The sequence below is a fragment of the Hemiscyllium ocellatum genome, chromosome 37 (genome assembly GCF_020745735.1).
Source record: "Hemiscyllium ocellatum isolate sHemOce1 chromosome 37, sHemOce1.pat.X.cur, whole genome shotgun sequence".
In the NCBI taxonomy this organism is placed as follows: Eukaryota; Metazoa; Chordata; class Chondrichthyes; order Orectolobiformes; family Hemiscylliidae; genus Hemiscyllium; species Hemiscyllium ocellatum.
Genome location: NC_083437.1, coordinates 6,655,972 through 6,683,094, shown reverse-complemented (window position 1 = coordinate 6,683,094; position 27,123 = coordinate 6,655,972). Strand labels below are relative to the sequence as shown.

The 27,123-nt window shown below is 41.9% G+C and overlaps 1 protein-coding gene across 1 annotated transcript; it reads right to left on the bottom strand.

The window, feature by feature from the left end:
- Positions 1-413: 413 nt before the first annotated feature.
- ldlrad2 (low density lipoprotein receptor class A domain containing 2) lies at positions 414-25,931 on the bottom strand. The gene is made up of 4 exons (XM_060851910.1): positions 25,850-25,931; positions 17,554-18,072; positions 8,333-8,482; positions 414-661 (listed from the first exon to the last, which is right to left on the bottom strand). The coding sequence occupies exons 1-4, from the start codon at positions 25,929-25,931 to the stop codon at positions 414-416; spliced, it is 999 nt and encodes a 332-aa protein (XP_060707893.1).
- Between the last annotated feature and the right edge of the window lie 1,192 nt (positions 25,932-27,123).

The following is a 27,123-nucleotide window of genomic DNA, read 5'->3' as shown; positions in this document are numbered from 1 at the left end:
CCAGGATGTCTATGTCTGTTCATAGTGTAGGTAATGGTGTAAGTGACGTGTTCCCCATTGCCTTGAAGGATCCAGTTGCCCTTCCAAATTAGATTGAAATCAACTCACTTACACGTGATGAGAATCAGTCTTTTTACAGAATGCAACAGACTGGTAAGGAAAATCTAAAGGTGGAACTAGTACTGTCTCATTGCTTAAGCCACAGGCAAGTCAACAGAATACCTACATTCTCTCATTCCTGAAAAACAGGGAATCCATGAATTAGTCAAACAAATATATTGTAAATGTCATATTAATCCGAAGGCAGTCCCACCCCAACTGAGAATGTCAGGCTGGAGTATTGTAAAATCCAGCTAGTCAGGCTATTAATAATGTGCTCTCAGAGGGTGGGATAGTAACCTTGAAAGTGTCAACTACACAGGTACAGGGACTGAGCTTTGTGGTGTGACCTTGGACAGTCGACTGTTGTCAGTCTGACAGCAGCTATGAGTGCAGAGCTGACAGGCTGCACAGAAGGAGTTACAGCACGGGAGGAATCTGCAGACACTGAGCCTCCAAATAAACCAACCTGGTGACCAGCAACACCAGAACAGCAGGACCAGCCCAGCAATGACTCCCAGGATGATGTAGAGTGCAAGCAGCGAAACATAGGACTTGCTGTCTGCGAGGAGGAGAAAAATAAATACAAGTTGCATCAACAGTTAAAACAGATTTTCACTCAGTGTACGGAGAAACAGTAATCAACTAACAACCATATTTGTTGCAATACTGTGATTTATTCAGAGGCTAAATCCCCAACATTCACACAGCTGGAGGGTTAACAGGAGGAGATGCTGCCAGGACTGTAGAGGTTAGGACAAAATGTATTATGTGTCTACAGGAATCTGATTCTCGATGCTTGTGTTTCAGCCTCGTTTCTACTCAAGGGACTAGAGTCCAGTCCAATTCTTTGACAGTGGACCAACTTATCTATTGAAGGGAAGGGTGAAAAAAAAAAGACTAATGGTTCCTTAAGTGGGACTCGCCCCACTTAAAAATCCTGGTCCTTGTTTGTTAGGATTCAAAACTGCTCTTGCAAAACCTTAATAACCCATCAGAATGGCCCTTACTTTAACTCAGTCCCTGTCCTGGTTCGGGATTAGCAACTTCTAGTTTAGAGAGTTCCTGCTTTAGGGCCCTACTCTGACCTATCATTCGAGGGTTTGGATGGAGGACAGTGGGAGTGCCCTTGGAGAAAGTGAGGACATTGTATCTTAACATTCTTGAATAACACAATTAAGAAGCAAGCTAGGGGCCTAGTGAATACGTTCCAGCTGTTTCAAAGAGTCCAGTTGTTTCCACTGCTCTTTCCCTAAATCCCTGCAATATTTTACTTTCAAGTAGCTATCTCATTCCCTTCTGAAGCTACTATTAATTCATTATCTACCAACTTCGTGAACACTCCAAAACCTAACCAGTTTTTACAGAACAGCCCCATCATCACTACCATATCTCGCAGCCTTCCACTCATTTTATTCCATGCATTGTCTGCCCTATTGTCCAATGGGTTCAATTTTACTAAGTAAGCCTAACATGTGACATTTTATCAAACACCTTTTCAAAGTAACACACACAACATCAACTCCATACTGTACATGGAGGATCATAGGGAAGAAGAACTAGAGAGTGGGTAGGTGGAGGGAGAGAAGGGAGTACTTGGAATGGGGAAGGGGCTCATGGAGGAGGGAGAATATGGAGGAGGGAGAATATGGAGGAGGGAGAATATGGAGTGCTGAGAGGTACATGAAGGAGAGGTGGCACAGGGTGGAGGAAGAAGGTATATTAAAGAGAGAGACAGTGTACGGAAAGGAGAGTGTGTATGAAGGTGAGGGGATACCAGGAGGGAAAAGGAATAAGTATGTAGAAAAGGGAAAAGAAGAATGGAGAAAAGGAGGGGGTACATGGTGGGCTAAAGGGTGTATATGGAGTGACAGTGGGGAAGGTCATGAAGGAGAAAGGGATTTCTTTGTGGAGAGAGGGGAACATGGAGGAATAAGGGGCATATGGAAGATGGTTATCATTCACTGAATCCCCACAGTGTGGAAGCAGGCCATTCAGCCCATCAAGTCCACATTACCCCCTCCAAAGTGCATCCAACCTAGACCCCCCCACCCACCCCATCTGTTACCCTGCATTTCCCACAGCTAATCCACCCAGCCAGCATATCCCTGGACACTATAAGCAGGAAATGCACAGGATACGTAGAGGCCTGAATAGAGTGGACAGGAAGATGATGTTTTCACTAGCAGATGGCCTCAGAACGAAGGGATGACCCTTTAGAACTGAGATGAGGAGGAATTTCTTCAGCCAGAGGGTGGTGAATCTGTGGAATTCATTGTTGCAGAGGGCTGTGGAGGCCAAGTCATCAAGTGTATTTAAGACAGAGATAGATAGGTTCTTGATTAGTAACGGGTTCAAGGTTATGGGGAGAAAGCAGGAGAATGAGTTGAACATATATAGAACATATATAGTGCAGTACAGGCCCTTCAGCCCTCGATGTAGCTCTGGTCTGTCATACCAATCTGAAGTCCATCTAACCTACACTATTCCATGTACGTCCATATGCTTGTCCAATGATGACTTAAATGTTGGCGAATCTACTACCGTTGCAGGCAAAGCATTCCATACCCTTACTACTCTCTGAGTAAAGAAACTACCTCTGACATCTGTCCTATATCTATCACCTCTCAAATTTATAGCTATGCCCCCTCGTGCCCGCTGTCACCATACTTGGAAAAAGGGTGGATAGGGAGAGCCTATCTAACCCTCTGGTTATCTTATATGTCTCTATTAGGTCACCTCTCAACCTTCTTCTCTCTAACGAAAACAGCCTCAAGTCCCTCAGCCTTTCCTCATATGACCTTCCCTCCATACCAGGCAACATCCTAGTAAACCTCCTCTGCACCCTTTCCAAAGCTTCCGCATCCTTCATATAATGCGGTGACCAGAACTGTACACAATACTCCAAGTGCGTCCGCACCAGAGTTTCGTACAGCTGTAGCATAACCTCATGGTTCCAGAACTTGATCCCTCTATTAATAAAAGCTAAAACACTGTATGCCTTCTTAACAACCCTGTCAACCTGGCTGGCAACTTTTAAGGATCTGTGTACATGGACACTGAGATCTCTCTGCTCATCTACACTACCAAGAATCTTACCATTAGCCCAGTACTTTGCATTCCGGTTACTCCGACCAAAGTAACCGGATCACCTCACACTCGTCCGCATTAAACTCCATTTGCCACCTCTCAGCCCAGTTCTGCAGCTTATTTATGTCACTCTGTAACCTACAACATCCTTCATAACTATCCACAACTCCACCGACCTTAGTGTCGTCTGCAAATTTACTAACCCACTCTTCTACGCCCTCATTCAGCTCGTTTATAAAAATGACGAACAGCAGTGGACCCAACACCGACCCTTGCGGTACACCACTGGTAACTGGACTCCAGGATGAACATTTCCCATCAACCACCACCCTCTGCCTTCTTTAAGCAAGCCAATTACTGATCCAAACTGCTATATCTCCCACAATCCCATTCCTCCGCATTTTGTACAATAGCTTACTGTGGGGAACCTTATCAAAAGCCTTGCTGAAATCCATATACACCACATCAACTGGTTTACTCTCATCTACCTGTTTGGTCACATTCTCAAAGAACTCAACAGGGTTTGTGAGGCATGACCTACCCTTCAAAAACTGTGCTGACTATCCCTAATCAAATTATTATTTTCTAGATGATTATAGATCCTATCTCTTATAATCTTTTCCAATACTTTACCAACAACTGAAGTAAGGCTCACTGGTCTATAATTACCAGGGTTGTGTCTACCCCCCTTCTTGAACAGGGAACCACATTTGCTATCCTCCAGTCTTTTGGCACTATTCCTGCATTCAATGACGATTTAAAGATCAATGTCAAAGGCTCGGCAATCTCCTCCCTGGCTTCCCAGAGGATCCTAGGATAAATCCCATCTGGCCCAGGGGACCTATCTATTTTCACACTCTGCAGGATTTCTAATACCTCTTCCTTGTGAACCTCAAGCACACCTAGTCTAGTAGCCTGTGTCTCAGGTTACATTGTCATTTTCTAGAGTGAATAATGTCAAAAAATATTCATTTAGTGTTTCCCCTATCTCCTCTGACTCCACACACAACTTCCCACTACTGTCCTTGATTGGCCCTAATCTCGTCATTCTTTTATTCCTTAAATACCTATAGAAAGCCTTAGGGTTTAGCCTGATCCTATCCGCCAACAACTTCTCATGTCTCCTCCTAGCTCTTCTGAGTTCTCTCTTTAGGTCTTTCCTGGCTACCTTGTAACCCTCAAGCGCCCTAAGTGAGCCTTCACATCTCATCCTAACATAAGCCTTCTTCTTCGCCTTGACCAGAGATTCCACTTCCTTTGTAAACCATGGCTCCCACGCTCTACAGCTTCCTCCCTGCCTGGCAGGTACATACCTATCTAGGTCACTTAGGAGCTTTTCCTTGAATAAAACTCCACATTTCTAATGTGCCCATCCCCTGCAGTTTCCTTCCCCATCCTATGCTTCCTAAATCTTGCCTAATCGCATCGCAATTGCCTTTCCCTCAGCTGTAACTCTTGCCCAGTGGTATATGCTTATCCTTTTCTATCACTAAAGTAAACATAACAGAATTGTGATCGCTATCACCAAAGTGCTCACCTACCTCCAAGTCTAACACCTGGCCAGGCTCATTACCCAGTACCAAATCTAATGTGGCTTTGCCCCTTGTTGGCCTGTCCACATACTGTGTCAGGAAGCCCTCCTGCACACACTGAACAAAAGCTGACCCATCTATAGTACTCGTACTATAGTGTTCCTGGTCAATATTTGGAAAGTTGAAGTCCCCCATGACAACTACCATGTCTCTCTCAATCCTATCGAGAATCATCTTTGCTATCCTTTCCTGTACATCTCTGGAACTATTCAGAGGCCTATAGAAAACTCCCAACAGGGTGACCTCTCCTTTCCTGTTTCTAATCTCAGCCCATACTACCTCAGTTGACGGGTCCCCAAACATTCTTTCCGCAACTGTAATACTGTCCTTGATCAACAATGCCACACACCCCCCTCTTTTACCATCTTCTCTGTTATTACTGAAACATCTAAATCCTGAAACCTGCAACAACCATTCCTGTCCCTGCTCTATCCATGTCTCCAAAATGGCCACAACATCGAAGTCTCAGGTACCAACCCATGCTGCAAGTTCACCCACCTTATTCCGAATGCTCCTGGCGTTGATGTAGACACACTTCAAACCAACTTCTCGCTAGCCAGTGCCATTGTGCGTCCCTGAAACTTGATTTTGGACCTCCCTACTCTCAACCTTTTCTATACTCAAGCTACAATTTTGGTTCCCATCCCCCCCCCCCCCGCTGGATATGTTTAAACCCACCCGCTAGCCTTAGCGAATTCCAACCCCCCCACCACCTAGCCTTAGCGAATCCCCCCCCCCCAACCCCCAAGATATAGGTACCCCTCTGGTTCAGATGAAGATCATCCTGCTTGTAGAGGTCCCACCTACCCCAATATCCCAGAAGGAGCCCCAATTATTCAAGAATCCAAAACCCTCCCTCCTGCACCATCCCTGTAGCCACGTGTTCAACTCCTCTCTCTCTCTCCCTATTCCTCGCCTCACTAGCATGTGGCACGGGCAACAAACCAGAGACAACAACTCTGTTTGTCCTAGCTCTAAGCTTCCATCCTAGCTCCCTGAATTTCTGTTGAGAAACACATCAGCCATAATTGAGTGGTAGAGCTAAATCCAAGGTTGGAGCCTTTGATGGGCTGAATGGCCTAATTCGGATTCTACATCTTATGGTAGTTACTGCCTCGTTAAAACATTCCAGTTTTGCGAACAGGAGATGAAAGCACATTAGCTGTGACCCCACCAACCTGGAAGGGGTGTTTGGGATAATGGCTTTTTATGCATTGAAGCATGGGTCAGTTAGCATGTTCTTGCTAACTTATGCCTGTTGCCTTGCAGCAATTTCAATGCTGCTGTAGGAAGCAAACAATTTCCTTGTGTGCTGTGGCTTTGAGTTTAATGCAATGTGGATAATTATTGAAGATTCAATGAATTCTTCTACATTTATTTCCAAATATCCTACACATCAACACACATTCAAAAAGTGATGTTACCACGTCATTGCATCAACTAATAAAGGAATCAGTCAGAATTAGAAAGAAGTCCCCCAAAAACTAACCCGCAAAAGTCAAAATATACCTCTCAAGGTGGAACCCTTAAGAGAAAAATAATCCTGCGCCCTGGGTACATGACAACATTCCGTGGTACTTTCTGTAGCTGGGGACATGGGGTGCCATCTCACAATTCAACAAACTCTGGGTAGGGGTCAGTGTCACAGGATACTCTTGGCATGATGCCACTGTATTCAGAAGGATTGGAAACCACTGAAACCATTGTCGAAGTGCTTTCATTCTAAGGTAAGAAATTTCAATGAGCACTGTCAACTTCACTAAAAGTAAAGAAAAAATTATTGTCATGATTTAAACAAAAGTACCTGTGGCAGAGTCTGGATAAGGAACACTGTGTGGTAGAAGGTGATGATGTTTATTTGGTGTTTGACAAAGGGCAGTGAAGTTGAAGGAAGGTGACAGTGAATTGTTAGGCTCCATGGTGCTTGAGCTGCCTTTACCAACACTGGCTGAGCTAAACAAAATCTCTATAAAAGAATAAGATTACAGTGAAAGATAACAACAAGATCAAATAAGCACTTGTGTAATTAAAAGGATTTTAAAAGGTTTAATTATAATCGCAGAGTGCCATACATCCACCATGCAAAATACTGTTACTGATAATTTAAGCAGATATGCAACTGAATTAATTACCATATTGACTTAATTAATTTCTAATAAGATTTCCCACTGTAGAATAAGAAACCAGCAGTTTTTTCAAAACATTTTTCAAAGTCACCAGCCATCAGCCTTAAGCACTACAGAGAGACTGTCACATTGCACAAAAAAGATCAGTTGGATTCAAGGTCATCCCAAATGCTTAACTGTCGGTGAAGTCTTTTTGACATGTAGACTCGGCTGTATTGGTAACACAGCAACTGATTTGCACAGAGAAATATCCCACAAAAACAGCATGGTGATATTAGCTATTTGTTTTTAGAGGTTAAAATTACCCTCTCCATTTTGATGATGTTGGTTGAAACATAAATATTAGCAGGGGGTTTGGAGAGAACTTTGCTCATCTCTCCACCATCAGCTCCTCCAATCACTTTCCTCTCACACAATTCCTCCTTTTGCCACAGTGGTAGTGTCTTGAGAACAACACCCCCACTCCTGCAGCATTATTAGCACCACGCTCTCACCACCTGAGCCAACTGACCGACACAGGCTTTGGAAACATGTGCAGTGTGTAGTCTGTGAAAGCTGGTGTGACATCAATATAACTTTGTGCCATACAGGAACATGCCCACCCCTTTGGCTATTCAATGCTGCCATGCAGGACAAGCTGCCTGGCTTTTAACCTGCACTAAAATGCAAGGCAGGACACAACTATTCTGTGATTCAGGATAAAGTGTGAAATGAGACATGCTAGAAAGGCAAGGCAAGATAGAGGTGCTGTCCAAATGAAAATGAATCTTCATCACGAACTAAAAACAATGCTGCTGAAGGGCTTGGAAAATTCTGCTGTTCGAACTTTATTTTTACCTCATCTCTGTGTGGTTCCTAGGCTTGCATGTTGAACATTCAGTGAATACCCTGGTAGGTTTAGGAACAAAGGATGGTGGGTGGAACATGACAGCAAAGGGTCATGGGAATGGGCAGAAGGCCATAGGTTGGTATGGAGGCATGAAAGGCCATGGTGGGCTGAGTAGGGGTGTAAGGAGAATGAGGGGACGTAGGGGTTTATTGGGAGTGGTGTGAGGTGGCATATGTTAGAATGGAAGGGAAATGGGGGTGGGGAATGAGGGTATTTCATATTTTGTTCTACTTTTAATTACATTCAGCACAGTACTGTTGGACCAAGGGAGCCTGCGCACACATCCCAGGGTTGCCTAGTCTGACTCCCAGGAAATCTCACCAACTCAAAATAAATAGCAATGTGTCATCTGATCCCACAACTAGTTTCCAAAATGTAGCAACAGTTGAACAAATACATTTCTGATTCCCGAAATAGTGTTGGTTTAGTCAACCAAAGGTACAATGAAGTAAATACCCTTCTTCTGTGCAGTACATTCCTAATTATAATTAATGCCACTGCCTGAGTTCTGCTTAAGGCAAAACGATCAGACTTACCTTTGCATTTTGTTGGAAGAAGTTCGGATTCATCACTGCCATCTCCACAGTTATCAATACTTTTGGAATCACAGACCAGACTCTTGGGAATGCATTTTCCATTTTGACATTGGAAATACTGCTCTTCACTGCATGCTGAAGTCTCGAATCCTGCGACTTAATACTTCAAAGTTTTAGAATCTCTACATTCATCATTATTACTACTTCTATTTCCCAATGTTCAAGCCAGGATATTGTCTTTGGTACCCAGTTGATTGTCCTTTACAGTGCCCAAGACGATGCTGACAAAGGAAAAAGGGTGGGGGCGTGTCTTGGAATGATTTGGCACAAAGTTGGCATTGACTATAATAGGCCATGCCAAACAACGGCTCTTCACCCATCTCCATAGTGCTTTATAGTCCTTATGCCAAGACATCATGGTCTCATTATTACAGACAACTGTTTATAGATAGGATTTTCATTCTAATGCTGACTGACTCTTCATAAGCAAGCAAGCTACATAATCAGATATTGAGTCAATGCTCAAAATGAGCTGTTGGAGCATGTTTGATGGATATGTCACAGTGAGGGGAATTGTTATGAACTCCTTCTCAATCCCTCCTTTGCCTGAGGCATGCTAAACCACCACCATTAGTCTCACCTGCTAATGAGAGAGCAACCCTATGTATGGCGGAACTATGATGACTTTACATTTACTTTAAGGATACTGATGGAACAGTAGAATCATAGAACAGACCCTTCAGCCCACTCATCCATGCTGACCAGATATTCTAAATAACTCTAGTCAGACTTTCCAGCATTTGGCCAATATCCCTCTAAACTCTTCTTATTCATGTATCCACCCAGATGTCTTTTAAATGTTGTAATTATACCAGCCTCCACTTCCTCTAGCAGCTTATTCCACCCCCTACATGAAAAAGTTGTCCTTTAGGTCCCTTTTAAATGATTCCCCTCTCACCTTAAACCAATGGACTCTAGTCTTAGACTCCACACCACCCCCCCCCCTCCCCCCAACCTGGGAAAAGAACCTTGTCTATTCACCCTATCCATATCCCTCATGATTTTATAAACCTCTATAAGGTCATCCCTCAGCCTCTGATGCTCCAAGGAAAATCACCCCTGTATATTCAGCTTCTCCCTACAGCTCAAACCATTCTACCCTGGCAACATCCTTGTAAACGCTTTCTGAACCCTTTTAAGTTTCACAACATCCTTCTTATAACAGGGAGACCAGAACTGCATAGTGATATCTTCATCATTATCCTATCTACTTGTGACTCCACTTTCAAGGAACTATGAACCTGCACTCTAACGTCTCTTTGTTCAGCAACACTCCCCAGGACTTTACTATTAAGCATACAAGTCCTGCCCTATCTTTCCAAAATGCCAAGCTCCAAGATATGATTTCCCATGCACAAAGCCATGTTGAGACTATGCCTAAACAGTTCTTGCCTTTCCAAATACATGTAAATCCTGTCCCTCAGGATTCTCTCCAATAACTTGCCCACCACCAATGTCAGCTCATCAGTCTACAGTTCCCTGGCTTTTCCTGACCCTTTCTTAAATAGTGACACTACGTTAGCCAATCTCCAGTCTTCCGGCACCCTCACCTGTGGCTATTGATGATACAAATATCTCAGCAAAGGGCCCAGCAATCACTTTCCTAGATTCCCACAGAGTTCCACAGTACACCTGATCAGGTCCTGGGGATTTATCCACATTTGTGCGTTCTAAGATATCTTGCGCTGCCTACTCTGTAATGTGGTCATTTTTCAAGATGTCTATTTATTTCCCCATGTTCTCTATCTTCCATATCCTTCTTCACAGTAAACACTGATGCAATATACATGTTTACTATCTCCCCCATCTCCAGCGATTCCACACATAAGTGGCCTTGCTGATGTTTGAGGGGCTCTATTCTCTACTTAGTTACCCTTTTGTACTTCTATGTATTGGGAGAATCCCTTTGGATTCTCCTTAACCTGATTTGCGAAATCTAGCTCATGTCCCCTTTTTGCCCTCCTGACTTTCCTCTTAAGTATATTCCTATTGCCTTTAAACTCTAAAGCATCACTGTCTACACCTGACATATGCTTCCTTTGTATTATTGACCAAAACCACAATTTCTCTAGTCATCCAGCATTTTCTATACCTTCCAACCGTACACCTCACACTAACAGGAACATACTGTCTCTGGACTCTCATTATCACATTTCTAAAGGCTTCCCAACTTCCAGCCATCCCTTTACCTGTCCCCATTCAACGCTTGAAAATTCTTGCCTAATATTTTCAAAATTGGCCTTCCTCCAATTCAGAATCTTAACTTTTAGATCAGGTCTACCCTTCCCATCACTATTTTAAAACAAATAGAATTATGGTCACTGGCCCCGAAGTACTCCCCCACTTGCCCTACCTTAGTTTCCAAGTTTTGCATCTTCTCTAGTAGGTACATCCACATACTGAATCAGAAAATGTTCTTGTACACTCTTAACAAATTCCTCTCCATTCAAGCCCTTAACACCATACCATAACCCTCTGGAGGGTTACAAGGTAGCCAGGAAGGAACTGAAGAATGGACTTTGGAGAGCTAGAAAGGGGCATGAAAAGGCTTTAGCAGGTAGGATTCAGGAAAACTCTCAGGATTTCTACACTTATGTGAGGAACAAGAGGATGGCCAGAGTGAGGGTAGGACTAATCAGGGTTAGTGGATGGAACTTGTGCCTGGAGTCGGAGATGGTAGCGGTGGTCCTTAATGAACACTTTGCTTCAGTATTCACTAGTGAGAGGGACCTTGTTCATTTGCAAGGACAGACTGAAACAGGCTGATCAGATTTATGTTGAGGAGGAGGATGTTCTGGAAACTTTGTAAAACATGAGGATAGGCAAGTCTGCTGGGCCAGAGGTTATACCCAAGGCTACTACAGGAAGCGAGGGAAGAGATTGCTGTGCCTTTGGCAATGATCTTTGCTTCATCACTATCCACTGGATAAATACCAGATAGTTGGAAGGTGGCAAATGTTATTCCCCTGTTCAAGATAGAGAATAGGGATAACCTTGGGAATTACAAATCAATCAGTCTTATGCCTGTGGTGGGCGAATTATTGGAGAGGATTCTGAGAGGCAGGATTTATGATTACTTGGAAAACAATAGTTTGATTACAGACAGTCAGCATGGCTTCATGACTCACAAGCCTTATTGAATTCTTTGAGGATGTGACAAAATAAATTGGATGTGGTGTTATATGGATTTTAGCAAGGCATTTGATAGGTAGGCTCATTCAAAAAGTAAGGAGGCATGGGGTATAGGTAAATTTAGATATAGAATTGAGTGAAAAAGTGTGGCGCTGGAAAAGCTCAGCAGGTCAGGCAGCATCTGAGGAGCAGGAGAGTCGATGTTTTGGGCATAATGTCCTGATGAAGGGCTTATGCTTGAAACATCGACTCTCCTGCTCCTCAGATGCTGCCTGGCCTGCTGTGCTTTTTCAGTGCCACACTTTCTGACTCTGACTTCCAGCATCAGCAGTCCTTACTTTCTCCTGGATACAGAGTTGGCTGACCCATGGAAGACAGAGGGTGGTAGTAGATGGAAAGTGTCCAGCTTGGAGCTCGGCGACCAGTGGTGTTCCGCAGTTCAGGAACCTCTGCTCTTTGTAAATTTTATAAATGAATTGGATGAGGAAGTGGAAGGGTGGGTTAGTAGGTTTGCTGATGACATGAAGTTTGGTGGAGTGGTGGATAATGTGGAGGGCAGTTGTAGGTTGCATTGGGACATTGACAAGATGTAGAACTAGGCTGAGAAGTGGCAGATGGAGTTCAACCTGGAAAAATGTAAAGTCATTAATTTTGGAAAGTCGAATTTGAATGCAGAATACAGGTTAAAGGCAGGATTCTTGGCAACATGGATGAACAGAGATCTTGGGTCCCATGTCCATTGATCCCTCAAAGTTGCCACCCAAGTTGACAGGGTTGTTAAGAAGGCACCTGGTGCGTTGACTTTGATTAGCAGGGGGACTGAGTTGAAGAGCTGCAAGGTTATGCTGCAGTGCTACACAGCTCTAGTTAGACCATACTTGGATTATTGTGTTCAGTTCTTGTCGACTCACTATAGGAAGGATGTGGAAACTTTGGAGAGGGTGCAGAGGAGATTTACCAGGATGCTGCCTGGACTGGAGGACATGTCTTACAAAAAAAAAGTTGAGGGAGCCAGGGTTTTTCTCATTGGAGCTAAGAGGGACAAGAGGTGACTTTAGGTGTACAAGATGATAAAAGGCGTAACTAGAGTGGGTAGCCAGAGACTTTTTCCCAGGGTGGAAATGCCTGTCACAAGGGGACATAATTTTAAGGTAATTGGAGGAAGGTTTAGGGGAGATGTCATCTTTTAGATTGGGTTGCAGGTTTTGATCAATCAATATGTAAATATCAGAACTTCTTTCAAGTCACATTCCCAAGATGTCTTCAGGTTTTATAAACAGAAAAGGTGACCTCTAAAAGGTGAAAGACTTAACAGCAATCTTGGTTTGTTCAATATCTCACATCAGTGTATGATACTATGATCTTTTGCTATAAATTCTGGGTCCCATGATCCTGCTCCCCTTGCTGCCTGATGAAGGAACAGCTTGTACTTCCAACTAAACCTGGTGTTGTGTGATTTTTAACTTAGCACTCTCGAGACATCTCTGTCTGCTTTTTTTTAAAGCAGCGGTTTACTTTAAATGAGTTAACACTGAATTCAAAGTAGCAGAGAGATGCCTTAAAGTTTCATAAACATTCATCAGCTGATATTAACTTAGCGGAGGGGATAGAACAAGATATATCCAAATTTGTTGACGAGGCTGGCCTGACATGATGAAAATGTAAGGAATCTACAAGAAGATATAGACAGATTAAGCGAGTGGGCAGATGGAGTTATCGGTAGGAAATTATGAAGTCATGCACTTTGGTAGAAAGAATCAAAATGCAGACTATTAGTTAAATGGAGAGAAACTCCAAATAAAATTGCAGTCAACAGGGATTTGGATGTTCATGTGCATGAAACTCAAAAGTTAGCACACAAGTGCAGCAAGTAATTAAGAAGGCAAATGAAGTGCTGGCCTTTATTGCCAGGGGTTGGAATTTAAAATAAAAACACAAAGAAGTCTTGCTACAAGCAGTGTATTGGTGGGCCCTTACCGGAGTACTGCATAAAGTTATGGTCTCCATATTTAAGAAAGGATATGCTGGTTTCGGAGTCTAGTTCACTAGATTAATTTGTGGGATGAAGGGGGCACTTATTTAGAATGGCTAAGCAGGTTAGCCCTTTAATCATTAGAGTTTAGAAGAATGAGGGGTCATCCTGTTTAAACATAAAGGGTTTTGGAGAGGCTTGAAAGGATATATATTGAGAAAATGTTGCCCAAGTTATGGAACAGTTACAGAATAAGGGAACATTCATTTAAAACTGAAAAGCAATTTTTTTTCTCTCCCAGAGGATAATGAATGTCTGGAATTCTTCACTCCAGAGAATTGTGGAGGCTAGATCACTGAAAATAATAAAAGAGAAGTTTTATTTTAAAATATCTAGGCGCCGAGATCTTTATAGAGGCATGCCTGCGACGCCAAACGTCTTACCCCTGTTCCTATTTCTTATGTTTGTTGGTTCTTATGATCATTCCTCTACTTTGCCACAACCACCAGTAGCTACAATACAACACAGCATGGACACAGAGGAATAAAATCCAGTTCAACCAGGTGGAGGGCAAAGCATACAGGACACATGGCAAAGATCAGAAAGATGAAAGGTAAGTTTTGCATTTACGTAGCACTTTCCATGACCACCAGATGTCTCGAGGTACTTTGCTAATGAAGTTCTTTGTGATATTATTCACAGTAGCTGATACATGCTTAACAAATTTCCACAAATGGCAATGTGATAATAGCTAAATAATTTTTTGTTGCGATGTCGATTGAGGGATAAATACTGGCCAAGATACAGGGATATCTCCTCTTTTCTTTAAACTAATGCCACGTGATCATTACAAACTGCCCACCTAAGCAGCAGAGAGTGTCTTAGTTTATTATCCCATCAAACATTTTGGACATCCCACCAACTTTGCCCTCAGAGTCTTATTCACTGAAAGAATGTAGAAGCTGTTCAGACATTGGAAATGGGAAGTCAGAAAGCATGCACTGAGTTGGCAAGACTACAAAATGGGGTCAATAATAATCACAAGATCATAAAATCATACAGCAGAGAAGACCATCGTGTCAAAGCCAGATCTTCAAAAAGATTAATTAGTCTCATGTTCCTGCTTTTCCCCCCATAGACCTCCATTTATGCCTTGCTGAATCAGAACTATGAATGGAAAGGACATGCAATTTCAAACACTAGGGACACATTATGTAACTGACAGCTGATACTACTTTGAAACAACAGCTGTATGTTAATGGTGATTAATTAAAAGAGGATTAAATCTAATGTAGGTCTTTGTTTTCTTGCCAAGGAACCTAACCATAAAAGAGATTTCAATCTCAGGCTGCAGGAAAAGGCCAGATGTTTTCTGCTGGAATTAGATCTTCCACCTCAGACAAGTAGGCAGAAATGCTGAAAGCTGAAAATTTGTAAACATAGCTCTAGAATGTCCCCCAGTAATGGCTGGAAAGGATGTAAATTTCCAATTGGCTCTGTAACCAGAGGGCTCTGTCTGTCTCTTCTAAATTTCTGGTGTCCAAGGGTTGGGCCACAGACTTCCATTGGGTTGGTCTACACCTATCGGTAAAGTACCACAATATTTCAGCAATGCCTTCTTCAGGATGGCTGGTCAGGAGACCACGAGCCGTCAAGGTGTTTTGGAACTATTTATGGGCTGTTTGGCCATGTTATGAATACGGTTTTCATAATCAACAAATCCGGACACAGAACTTGAATTCAAAGCATTCTTACCCCTGGATGAGAAGAGGTGTAATGCTTGATAATATGTAGCATGTGCCCTACAAGAATTAACATTTTCCATGTTATTCTGACTTTTAATATTTTTTAAAATTGTTGTAGTTCAAAAGTAGCACAGGGATCTCATTGAAAAATACAAAATTCCAACAACGCTGGTCAGGTTGAATGCAAGGATGGGATTTCTACTGACCAAGGATGGAGCTGGGGACACAGAACAAGAGATCATGGTTTCAGGATGGGAGTAGGTCATTTGGAGTTTAGGTGAGAAGAAATGTCTTCACTCATAAGATATTGAAACTGTCGAACTCTCTCCCATATAAGGGTGTAAGGCCAACAGACTGAACAAATTGGCAAAAGGCTAAAAGGGGTTAAGGGGTATGGGGAGATGGTAGGGGTATGGTGCTAAAAGACAGGATCAGTCATGAACATATTGAATGGCAGAACATGTTGAATGGACTGAATGGGCTACATCTGCTGCACTTTCTAAGTTTCCAGTTCTCCGGTCAAATAAACATTTAAGGCTAGCAATAGGTGTTCAGCCACTGATTATCCATCTATCCCCAATTTAAACATCTGCAAAGGAAACTAAGCTTGGATTAGGTGCATAATGAACAACAAATCCAACATCGAGCAATGGTGTAAGACAGACAAAGTTAAAATGACTTACATCAAATCCACTAGGCAAAAGCGAGGACTGCAGTTGCTGGAAACCAGTGTTTAGATTAGAGTGGTGCTGGAAAAGCACAGCAGGTCAGGCAGCATCCGAGGAGCAGGAAAATCGACGTTTCGGGCAAAAGCCCTTCATCAGCCCTTCCTGCTGAAGGGCTTTTGCCCGAAACGTCGATTCTCCTGTTCCTTGGATGCTGCCTGACCTGCTGTGCTTTTCCAGCACCACACTTGTTGATGCTGATCCCCAGCATCTACAGTCCTCACTTTCTCCTCGTAGTTAACTGTCAATCAGTATTTTTCATGGTAACGCATTTACAAATCAGGTTTTACTTGCCAACAAATCAAATATCTCCCATGATACAAAGCTTGGTTTTCCCCTTAAATTGGTGTTATAGAGTCATTAAGTCCTACAGCTTGGAGACAGGCTTTTTGGCCCAAACTGGTCAATGCCGACCAAAATGTCTGTCCTCACTAACCTCATTTCCCTGCATTTGGTCCATTTCCTTCTAAACCTTTCCTAAACATGCATTTGTCTAATGCCTTTTAAATGTTGTTAATGTCCCCACCTCAACCACTTCTGCTGGCAGCTCATTCCATATGCGTACCACCCTCTGTGTAAAAAAGATGGCCCTCAGGTTTCCTTTTATTCTTTCCCCTCTAACCTTAAACTGATGCCCTGTAGTCCTTGATTCCCCAACCCTGGGAAAAAGACTGAGTGCATTCACCCTATCAATGCCTCTCATGATCTTATACACTTCTATAAGATGCCTCTCTCAGTCTCCTATGCTCTAAAGGAAAAAAAGGTCTCAGCTTATCCAACCTCTCCCTAAAGCTATGACCCACTGAGTCCAGGCCACATCCACATAAATTTCTTCTGCATTCTTTCCAGTTTAATAACATCTTCTTATAAACAATGTAATCAAAATTGAACACAATACTCCAAGTGCAGCCTCACCAATGCCCTGTATAAGAGCAACATAACTTCCCAACTTCTGCACTCAATGTCCTAACTGATGAAAGCCAGTGTGCCAAAAGCCTTCTTCAATGCCCTGTCTACCTGGGAATCCACTTTCAGAAAACCGTGCATCTGAATTCCAAGGTCCTTCTATTCCACTACGTTCCTTACGGCCCTACCATTCACCATGAAACTCCTACCTTGATTTGACTTTCCAAAATGCAGGATCTCACACCTGTCTACATTAAACTCCATTTGCCATTTCTTGGCTCACTTACCAAGCTTATCAAGGTCCTCCAGCAATTTCTGATAACCTTCCTCAGTGCTGACGATACCACCTATTTTAGTGTCATCAGCAAACTTGTGTTCTTGTGATTTGTCCTGATTAGTGCAAGATGAGAATCTTCAACAAAGTGTCTCTTTTCTTCCCCCCAACAATGACCAATCCATCCTTCCATAATTGACATCAGTAATTTCTTGAAGACATTTGCTCCTATTTTAAAAAATCAATAGGAATAGACTATGCAAATACACAAATGATGTTGATATTAACACTGATTTTTAAGTGTTTAGCAAGTGAATTTCCCTCTTAAGCTACACATCTCAACCCTTTCAAAACTTGTAATAGAATTGTACATTCTCTAAATGTAATTAACAAAATATATATCGTACCTGGTTGAAAAGATGTGAAATCTCCAACAAAGTCCACTCGGGGTTGTTGACCTCTGGTGACCAGTCTTAAGGTCAGGTAGTTCCCAGTTGATAAAACTGGCTTGGGGATTCTCTTCCCACATAGAAGGGAGCGAATAGGTGGTGAATGTCTATCCTTACCATCGTAAAATTGTACATACGATCCAGCATTGCATGTGTCAATAAGCTCCTCTCCCTGAAGTGGCAGGCCCACTCTTTGTCCTGGTCTGGGGGTACTCAGCAGGGACAGAGATCCTGTCACATTGGGCTGCAGCAATTGAACTGCAGTGATAGGCTCAAGAATAGAAGACTCTCGGAGCAGACTGTAGACCAAGAAGAATCTGAACTGGAACTGAATTTTATCCCTGGGGGAAATAGCCTCCATGGTGAACTCACAGTCAGTCCCAACAGTGACAAAATAACCCTTTTGAGATTCTTGATGCGAGTTGATAATGATCCCATCGGCCCTGATGCTCTGTCCACAGGAATCCACCAGACTGACTTGCAGCAGGAGAAAATTGAATTGTATTATTGTTTGTTCATACTGGTTATTCAACAATCTGATAAAATTCTTTTTCAAAACATTTGATCCAGTAACTTTGACTTCTGTGTTTAGCAGTATGAAGTGAAATGTGAAATGGTGCCATTTTATTTGATTTGTCTTTTACTGAGACCTTGGTGTTTCACCCTGAGTTTAAACAGTGTACTTAGGAATGCATGTATGTTATAACTTCGGTACGCTTGTATGTTATAACTTTGGTACGCTTGTTTCTCCAATCTCATCTACCCTCAAACTAACATCCAGATGCATTTTATATCAAAGCATTGTGATCTCTTAAGCATATTGTCTCCTTATGAATGTTATAAATGACTTTCCATTGTGCATTCTGACTTGGAACATAATTGTCCAATATTAATAAAATGTTAAAATATAAAATAAAGCAATGAAAAATATGAAATACAGAGAGTATACTCATTGCAAGGAAATGGACGCCACAATAGACTCCTTGGAATTTTCATAAATTACCCCCGATCGTATGAATAGCTTTTATTGAAGCTTCTAAGAATTGAACTTTCTATGAATTGAAGTTACTTTCTTAAACAATGAACACAATCTACTCCATCTTGTATTCCACGGGGCAAACAGGAGTAAAGTAAGAAAATGGGACTTTTATGAGGGTTCTGTGGGAATCCTAATGAGAGAAATGCCAGTGCTCAGATCTATCATTGTCTTTTCCCTCAAACCACACGAGCAAAGGATGACTTGGAGAACACAGAGATTTACTATGCTTCTCAACATTTATTAGTGAGGTTTCCAGGGGCTGAGGGAAGTCTGGTTAGGATATTCAGAAGAATGTTTAAAGCTAATTTGCTATGTTTATCCCTGAAGTTTATTGTTAGCAGGTTCTCGGAGCCTGTTTGCCTTTACAGTTTGGTGACTGCATTTAAAAACATTATCTTGAAAGAGTTATTTTAAAAATTCCTCTGCTACAGGATGCCTTTGTTTGCTGCACTACTTACACTACATCTCCCAAACACCACGATACTCAGCAGCTAAGTATCTGTGAATTACAGCAAGTACACTGCAGTTAAAATTACATAAGGCAGCAATTGATGCTGGGAAGCATTTTGCTCCCAGACCTCTCCTTCATGCATCAGATAAACAAGGCAATGGTTATGCTGCACACCAACCTTAATCTAGTATCTGCAGCTGATCCTTTCCAAATGACAGCAGAGGAATTATATTGCAGTGCCTCTATATATTTGCAGTTCATCAAGAGGGCTCTGTGCACATGTGAAGTATGCAATTATACATTTTGGTAGAAAGAGCATGGAAAGAGACTATACAATACAGAGTGCTACTCTAAAGGGTTGGCAGGAACAGAAAGGCCTGGTTGTAAATGTGCATACGTTAGTGAAGGTGTTAGATGATTTACAAGAATGGTTAGAGGGATTAAATAAAAACTTTAGTCCTGAAAATAGATTGGAACTCCCTGAAACTCTCTCCATGAGGAAGAGAAAACGCAAATGAGATTTATAGAAATTTTCGAAATGAGTGGTTTGAATAGGAAATACTGTTCCTGCCTGGGAAAGGGATTAAGAACAGAAGTGCACAGATTTAAAGAAATATGCTTGATGTGAGGAAAACATTTTATCACAGTGGTGGCTTGAGTTTGGAACGTATTGCCTGGACATGTGGTAAATTCCAATCAAGGAACTCAAGGGGCATTAGGTGATTATTGAAATTAAAACTGTGTGCAGAGTTATGGAGAAAATGGGAGAGAATAGCACGGAATCATGATGTTTATCCAGAGAGCTGGTCCAGCATGATGGGTTGAAAGGTTGAGGTAACTGTTAAACAAAGCCGAGTGGATTTTTCACTTTACTAATAAATGCAAAGAACAATCAATCAATCTATATTAGATTAGATTAGATTACTTACAGTGTGGCAACAGGCCCTTCGGCCCAACAAGTCCACACCGACCCGCCGAAGCGCAGCCCACCCAGACCCATTCCCCTATATTTACCCCTTGACCTAACACTACAGGCAATTTAGCATGGCCAATTCACCTAACCTGCACACTTTTAGATTGTGGGAGGAAACCAGAGCACCTGGAGGAAACTCACGCAGACACAGGGAGAATGTGCAAACTCCACACAGAGAGTCGCCTGAGGTGGAGAATAATTATAGTTCAAACATTAATAGATGATGGAAATTTACAAAAGTAATTTTTACTTTAAATAGTCAATACTGTATAACTAAGACATGTGGTACAACACTAACTTTAACTCCTGTATAAATCATGAGACCATGAGCAACCTTGGTCTTTCCAACAAAATCCCCATTTTGTAGGATCTCTCATGTCCCAGCCAATTGTTTCAACCTTTGAATTGCATTTACAGCAGAACATCTGATATTACCAGACAGGGTCAACATTGGCAAGGAGCAGGTTTATGAATCCTCTCTCACTTGAATTATGGCTAACCCTGATGCCACGGAATTCCTACAGACTCCCTTCTCAATCCCTTTAAACATTCTGGTGAGCTCTATCAAATCTGAAACAGCAGCAATGGGTCTTGTCCAAGTCACAATCCTTTGCTCTTCCTTTCTTCAGTTCTTTTCCAATTCCATTATATAACAGCTACACAGACCCTGCTTCATTCTCAGAGGCCTGTTTCAACACCAGGAAATGTTTGACAACTGACAAACAGAAACCTGTTCCATTTGAAGAGAACCTTACTTGCTTCCATTTTCTATGAATTCTCAAAATGCTTTGAACAACAAAACAGAAAACTACAGAAAGACCCAAGCTCATTGCAATTAGTTTTCCATTCACTCTGCTTCTTTGCTGGAACTTATTGGTACTTAATGATGTCATAATCAGGAAACCAATTAACTTTCAAAAAATTCCTCAGTTCACCTTGTTTTTAAAGAGACATCACACAAAACAAAATAAAGATTTCTCACAGCACATAGCTCATCAGAAATGGCACATGGATATAAGTTCCCAGAACATACTATGACTAAACCAATATCAACATTACCTGAAAATTTAACAGGTTGGATTGCATACTTCCTTTTATTGTAATGACCACCAATATTTTGCAAGAGTTACACATAAAAATGTTTTTACTTAATGTCAATAATGAAACAATATATATTTCTTTTTCCTTATTACATACTTCCAATGAACCTATCTGGCTTTTTTCTATTTCTCATCTCCTTCTATTTCAATCCACTTTCTATCAACACCTTTCATCAGAACTTTGACTCTGCTTCTCATCGAGTCATTGAGTCGCACAGCACAGAAACAGACTCTTCGATCAAATGAGTCCATGCCAAACATAATTCCAGAACTACTACGCTGATTGAGGTATCACATTCAAAGACCATAACTCACTCTGCTCTATTTTGGATGATATGATATCAGCAAAATGTCAGTTTCTTTGTGGTTTACACTTCCTTTATACTTGCCCTTGAAATTGTAGGATGAATCTTTTGCTGTCCCTTTGATAGACTTTCTTTTCAAGCAAATTATCTACATTTATGGAGTATTTCTATAACCTTCAATTAATATGTAACTGCACTTTGTATTTTTACAACAACACCAATAAGATATCTCTCATCATCACCTTAGATTTTTATCATCTCAGTGGTTTTTCATTATTGACCAACATTGAAACTGTGTTTCATGCTTCAAATACCATTGGTACATCTTCACTTTGTCTTGCTTTTTTCTTACTTTGTTATTGATATCAGTCTTAAAACAACTTTAGCCCTGTCCTATGATCATGTTCAAACAATAACAGTCCAATCTGTTGTGGACTGCAGGGTCACTCTGTAAGATAACAGAACATTTTTGCCAGTGTCAACGGGAAGCTCAGAAATTATTGCCTAGTTTGTCACTGAACAAATACTTCATTTTGCAGCACAACCTGATGCTGAGGATATGGTGGTGCATTTGGGCTCCATTCTTACTCAGAAATATCTCAAAGTTTTGGATTTAAATTATGGATCTTTATCGGAGACAAAAACCTCTTTGGTAACTCAAACTGCAAATCAACTTCACAAAACTTCAATGGTTTTAGTACTTGTGTATCAGACTTTTATCTACTTACTGCAATCATCAACCAAAACAGGGTCTTATTTCCTTTCAAAGAAATCAACATGTACTTGTTTCCATAGCCTTCTTGCATTTGACCACAAAATAGAAACATTGGTTGAATCATGCAAGCATTTTTAAATCATTTTTAGATGCACTTCACAATTTTTCCATCAGCGCTTCAATGTCTCTATCTACCTATTGAACCAAGATAGCTGGAGAAAGGGGCAATTTAAATGTTTGATAGCTATTACTGCAACTGACCTTAGCTTCTGAGGACTGGATCCTGCAGAAATTCTCCTGTCAGTTCCTTTCAGATAAACATCCTCCTTGCAATTTGCAACTGTAGTAAATCCTGTGTAACAATGCCCTGTTGTATGTTGTGTAGTTTTAAAGACAGTCAGTTATTTTAATTAGCATTGCAAGTTTTATTTTAACATAATTTCCTACTTGTCTGATGTAGGGGCCCTTTGACCTAACGACTGCCATTTTGGAGCTCACTGTTTCACTGGAGATTAGAGTCAAGATTAGAGCGGTGCTGGAAATGCTCCTCGGATGCTGCCTGACCTGCTGTGCATTTCCAGCACAATTCTAATCTTGACTCTAATCTCGATTCTAATCTCCAGCATCTGCAGTCCTCACTTTCACAAATTTGTTTTGAAGCTGAACCTCCATCGTGCAGCCTCTGCCACTTCCTATTCCAGAACCTTGCTGTTGTCTCACCCACTGAGTCTTTTCCACTTCCTGGCTTATCTTCAAGATGATCCTTACTCTTGTCAAACCTCCCACCTCCCACATTCACCACTTCCCTCTCCTCAACCCTCACTAGAAGTTCATAAGAAATTAGAACAGGAGTAGGTCACTTAGCTCCTTGAGCCTGTTCTGCCATTCAGTGGTTAATCTGACACTCCTCACATCCACTTTCCTGCCCTTTCTCTATAACCCTTGATTCCCCTCCTGACGAAAAGTCTATCTCAGTCCTCAATGTATACAAGGAGTGCAGGTTCATAGTTCCTTGAAAGTAGAGTTGCAGTAGATAGGATAGTGAAGAAGGTGCTTGATATGCTTTCCTTTATTGGTCAGAACATTGAGTACAGGAGTTCGTAGGTCATGTTGCGACTGCACAGGACATTGCTTAGGCTACTTTTGGAATACTGCATGCAATTCTGGTGTCCTTCCTATTTGAAGTATGTTGTGAAACTTGAAAGGGTTCAGAAGAGATTTACAAGGATGTTGCCAGGGTTGGAGGATTTGAGCTATAGGGAGAGGCTGAATAGACTGGGACTGGTATCCCAGGAGCATCAGAGGCTGATGGGTGACCTTATAGAGGTTTACCAGATCATGAGGGGCATGGATAGGATAAATACTCCCCTGGAGTGGGGGAGTCCAGAACTAGAGGGCATAGGTTTAGGGTGAGAGGGGAAAGATATAAAAGGGACAATGTTTTCACGCAGAGGGTGGTACATGGATGGAATGAGCTGCCTGAGGAAGTGGTGGAGGCTGGTACAATTGCTGCATTTAAAAAGGCATCAGGATGGATATATATATGGAAAGAGTTTGGAGGGATATGGGCCAGGTGCTGGCAAATGGGACTAGATTGGGCTGGGATATCTGGTCGACATGGACAAGTTGAACCAAAGGATGTGTTTCCATGCTGTACATCTCTATGACTCTATGACTGTGCCCCCACAGCTCTCAGTGGCAAGGAGCTCCAATGAGTCACAACCCTATGGGAGAATAAATTCCTCCTCAACTCAGTTTGATGAGTGAGGGCTCTACAAGGGAGCTGCAAAAGTCAGGAGGAATAGAGTCCTATCCTCATCATCATCTTGACTAACACAGACTCAACAGCCAGCAGACATTATTCAAATATCCTGATCTACACAGAAGTAGCAGGAGAGAGAGTGCTGTTAAAAAATACTAAGGTCATACAGCATACTGATGATCTGTATTGTCTTCTGGTCAAGTAACCTGAACAGAAGGAGTGCTAAAATTTCATAAAATGGTAGGGGTGTATGAGTTTACAGCGAGAAAAGATGAGGTTGAGGAGGGATTTGTAAGCAAGAAGGATAATACCCACCAAATGAAGTAAAAAACATATATTTGAGCTCTTAATGAATTCAAAACAAGAACAATGTCCCTAAAAGTATTAACATATGGTCATTTACTGGTCAGAATCTGTAACAATCGAGGAAACGTAAAACACAATTCTGAACCTTTAAGAAGAGAAAGTCCAAATTAAATCTGGCATCCAAAGTTCAATTCCCACAATCTGCAAAAGGAACCTGCCATAATTTTAGTTCAAATAATGTCAGCCCCCCGAGGAGTATTATCTGTAAACCATTGCTGCCTGTTAATTGCCAACATAGTGCGTGTAAGGTATTGTTTAATTAGAAGCCAATGTATTTAGATTACTTACAGTGTGGAAACAGGCCCTTCGGCCCAACAAGTCCACACCGACCCGCCGAAGCGACAACCCACCCATACCCCTACATATACCCCTTACCTGACACTACGGACAATTTAGCATGGCCAATTCACCTGACCCGCACATCTTTAGTCTGTGGGAGGAAACCGGAGCACCCGGAGGAAACCCACGCAGACACGGGGAGAACGTGCAAACTCCACAGTCAGTCACCTGAGGCGGGAATTGAACCCAGGTCCCTGGCGCTGTGAGGCAGCAGTGCTAACCACTGTGCCACCGTGCCGCCCAATTGAGTGAGCAGTGCAGTAACAGGTGAACAGGACTTGGTGCGTGTTAGGATACAGGCAGACAAAATTCATACATTGAGTAACAAAAGAGATAGACTCAGCAAGGTGGGACTTAACGGCACATTCCAGATCTTTGGAGAGGAAATGGAGGTCAGTGATGGAGTTGAAAGCTGGAAAGGTAAAAGGCTCAAAATTTTAGGAGAGGACTGGTAATGGCAGATGTCAACGGCGTGGGTGCAACACCTTAGGAGAGCCATTTATCAGAATCAATTATCATGAAGAACAGGAAATGGAGCTGGATATTTTGCAGTCTGGTGAGAGAGGCCTTGTGTCTGCTGGATATAATCCCCGAGAGGTAGTTAAGGACTTGATTCAAACTGACGTTTCACGAAAATAAATTTGGAAGTTATTCATGAAAAATTATTAGATTATTTGTAAATGTTTTTATTCTGGTCGGTCTAGTCCACGTTGAATTTATTAAAATGAAATACATTGTACAACATATTCGATGAGAGTGCGAATATTAATTTTAACTCAACAACCGAACATTATAAGAGACAATAGTGTTCAGCTGAGAAAGGAGAATGGACTGTGAATTCAGGGGAAGAGGATTGTGAATTCAGTCAGAAAGAAGCAAGTTTAAAACAGAGGGGTAGCTAGAATATGATACTGAATTTAATGATTTATTGTCGCTTGTATTTTGGGGAAAGATACAGTGAAAAGTTTCACCTGGACACTTGAGAAAAATTCATGCAAAAGGATCGGCCAAGGCGGGGACTTACAAGTGAACAAAAGGGGAAACAAATACAGACATTGAAACAAAAACCGAACGAATCGCAAAAGCTGCTGAGCTTTTCCAGCAATTTCTGTTTTTGTTACAGGATTGGAAGCCGGTTTAAACAAGGGAGATCTGGAGGGACTGCCTACATTCAAACCCCAACTGAGGACAGGTCGGCATTTACCTGTTTGCATGGAGTCCACATGAAGCGTGTTCAACATGAGGAAGAGAAGGGCCGGCAGAAATCTGCCCAGGGTTCTCTCCATCCTCTGTCTCCTTTAACGAGTCTCACTTTTCGGAATGGACGAGGTGGGATATCCTAGAGCTTGGCTCTCTCTGAGTTCACACGACCAGCCCGTTCAACCAACAAACACAGCATTTCTTCACCAAACATGCGGAGAACTAAAACAGGGTGTGTGCTGCTGTCCTTTCCCTCTCTCAGGCAGGTCTCGGTTTTGAAGGGAAGTGGTGGCGGGAGATCCAAAGGAACAAGGATATTTGATGCACAAAGAGGCGCCGGTCTTTGTCCATTTTACCCTCCTCATGTATGTTTTGGGAGAAACCATGGAAACAATGCGAGTTTAATAGAGCACAGAAGACAGTGAGAGGAGCCGAGGCAGTGACACGTCTTACTGACAATGTTTGACAAAGCCAGGTTTTACAAATTGCAGAATTAATAGTTCTGCCCTTCCTTCGAGTGTTTACAACTGAGCACTTCGAAGTTGGCGACGAACCGCTTTTGTACGTCGTTCAGTTGTGACCAATATTAATGTTGGCCTTAAGGTCCAACCCATTAAACTAAGACCTGGCGCCTTGGCCCCCTACCCCAGAATGAAGATCGAGACACCAACCCGCACATTTCAAACTATTTGCCTGGAATCATAAAACTTGGTGCAAAGCGCCAGGCAGACCCCAGAAACACCGGCTGACAGTATTATTCAGCATTACTAATTACACACGCTGTTATTGGCAGTAACAGACAGCAATGGTTCACAGGTAACTTCTCGGGGGACTGACATTATTTGAACTAAAATTACGGCAGGTTCCTTTTGCAAATTGTGAGAATCGAACTTTGGACACCAGATTTATCTTGGAACTTCTCAAACTCAATCCAGGATGTGTTCCCTTTAAATTTTCGGTATTGTTAAAGATTCTGACTATATGCTAATACTTTCAGAGACATTGTTATTATTTTAAATGCATCAAGTGCTCCAATATAATATTTTCTACTTGATTTGGTCGATATATATATTTCATCCAACCATTAATTTCCAGTTACATTTCCCTTTTACTACTAAACAATAAGGAGTTACAAACCTACATTAGCCATTCCCAGGAAAACAAGTTGACAGACAGTAGAATTTCATCTGAACATAAATAGAAGCCATCTGGCCCATCCAGTCTGTTCCGCCATTCGATAAGATTATGGCTGATCCTTTCATGGACTCAGTTCCACTT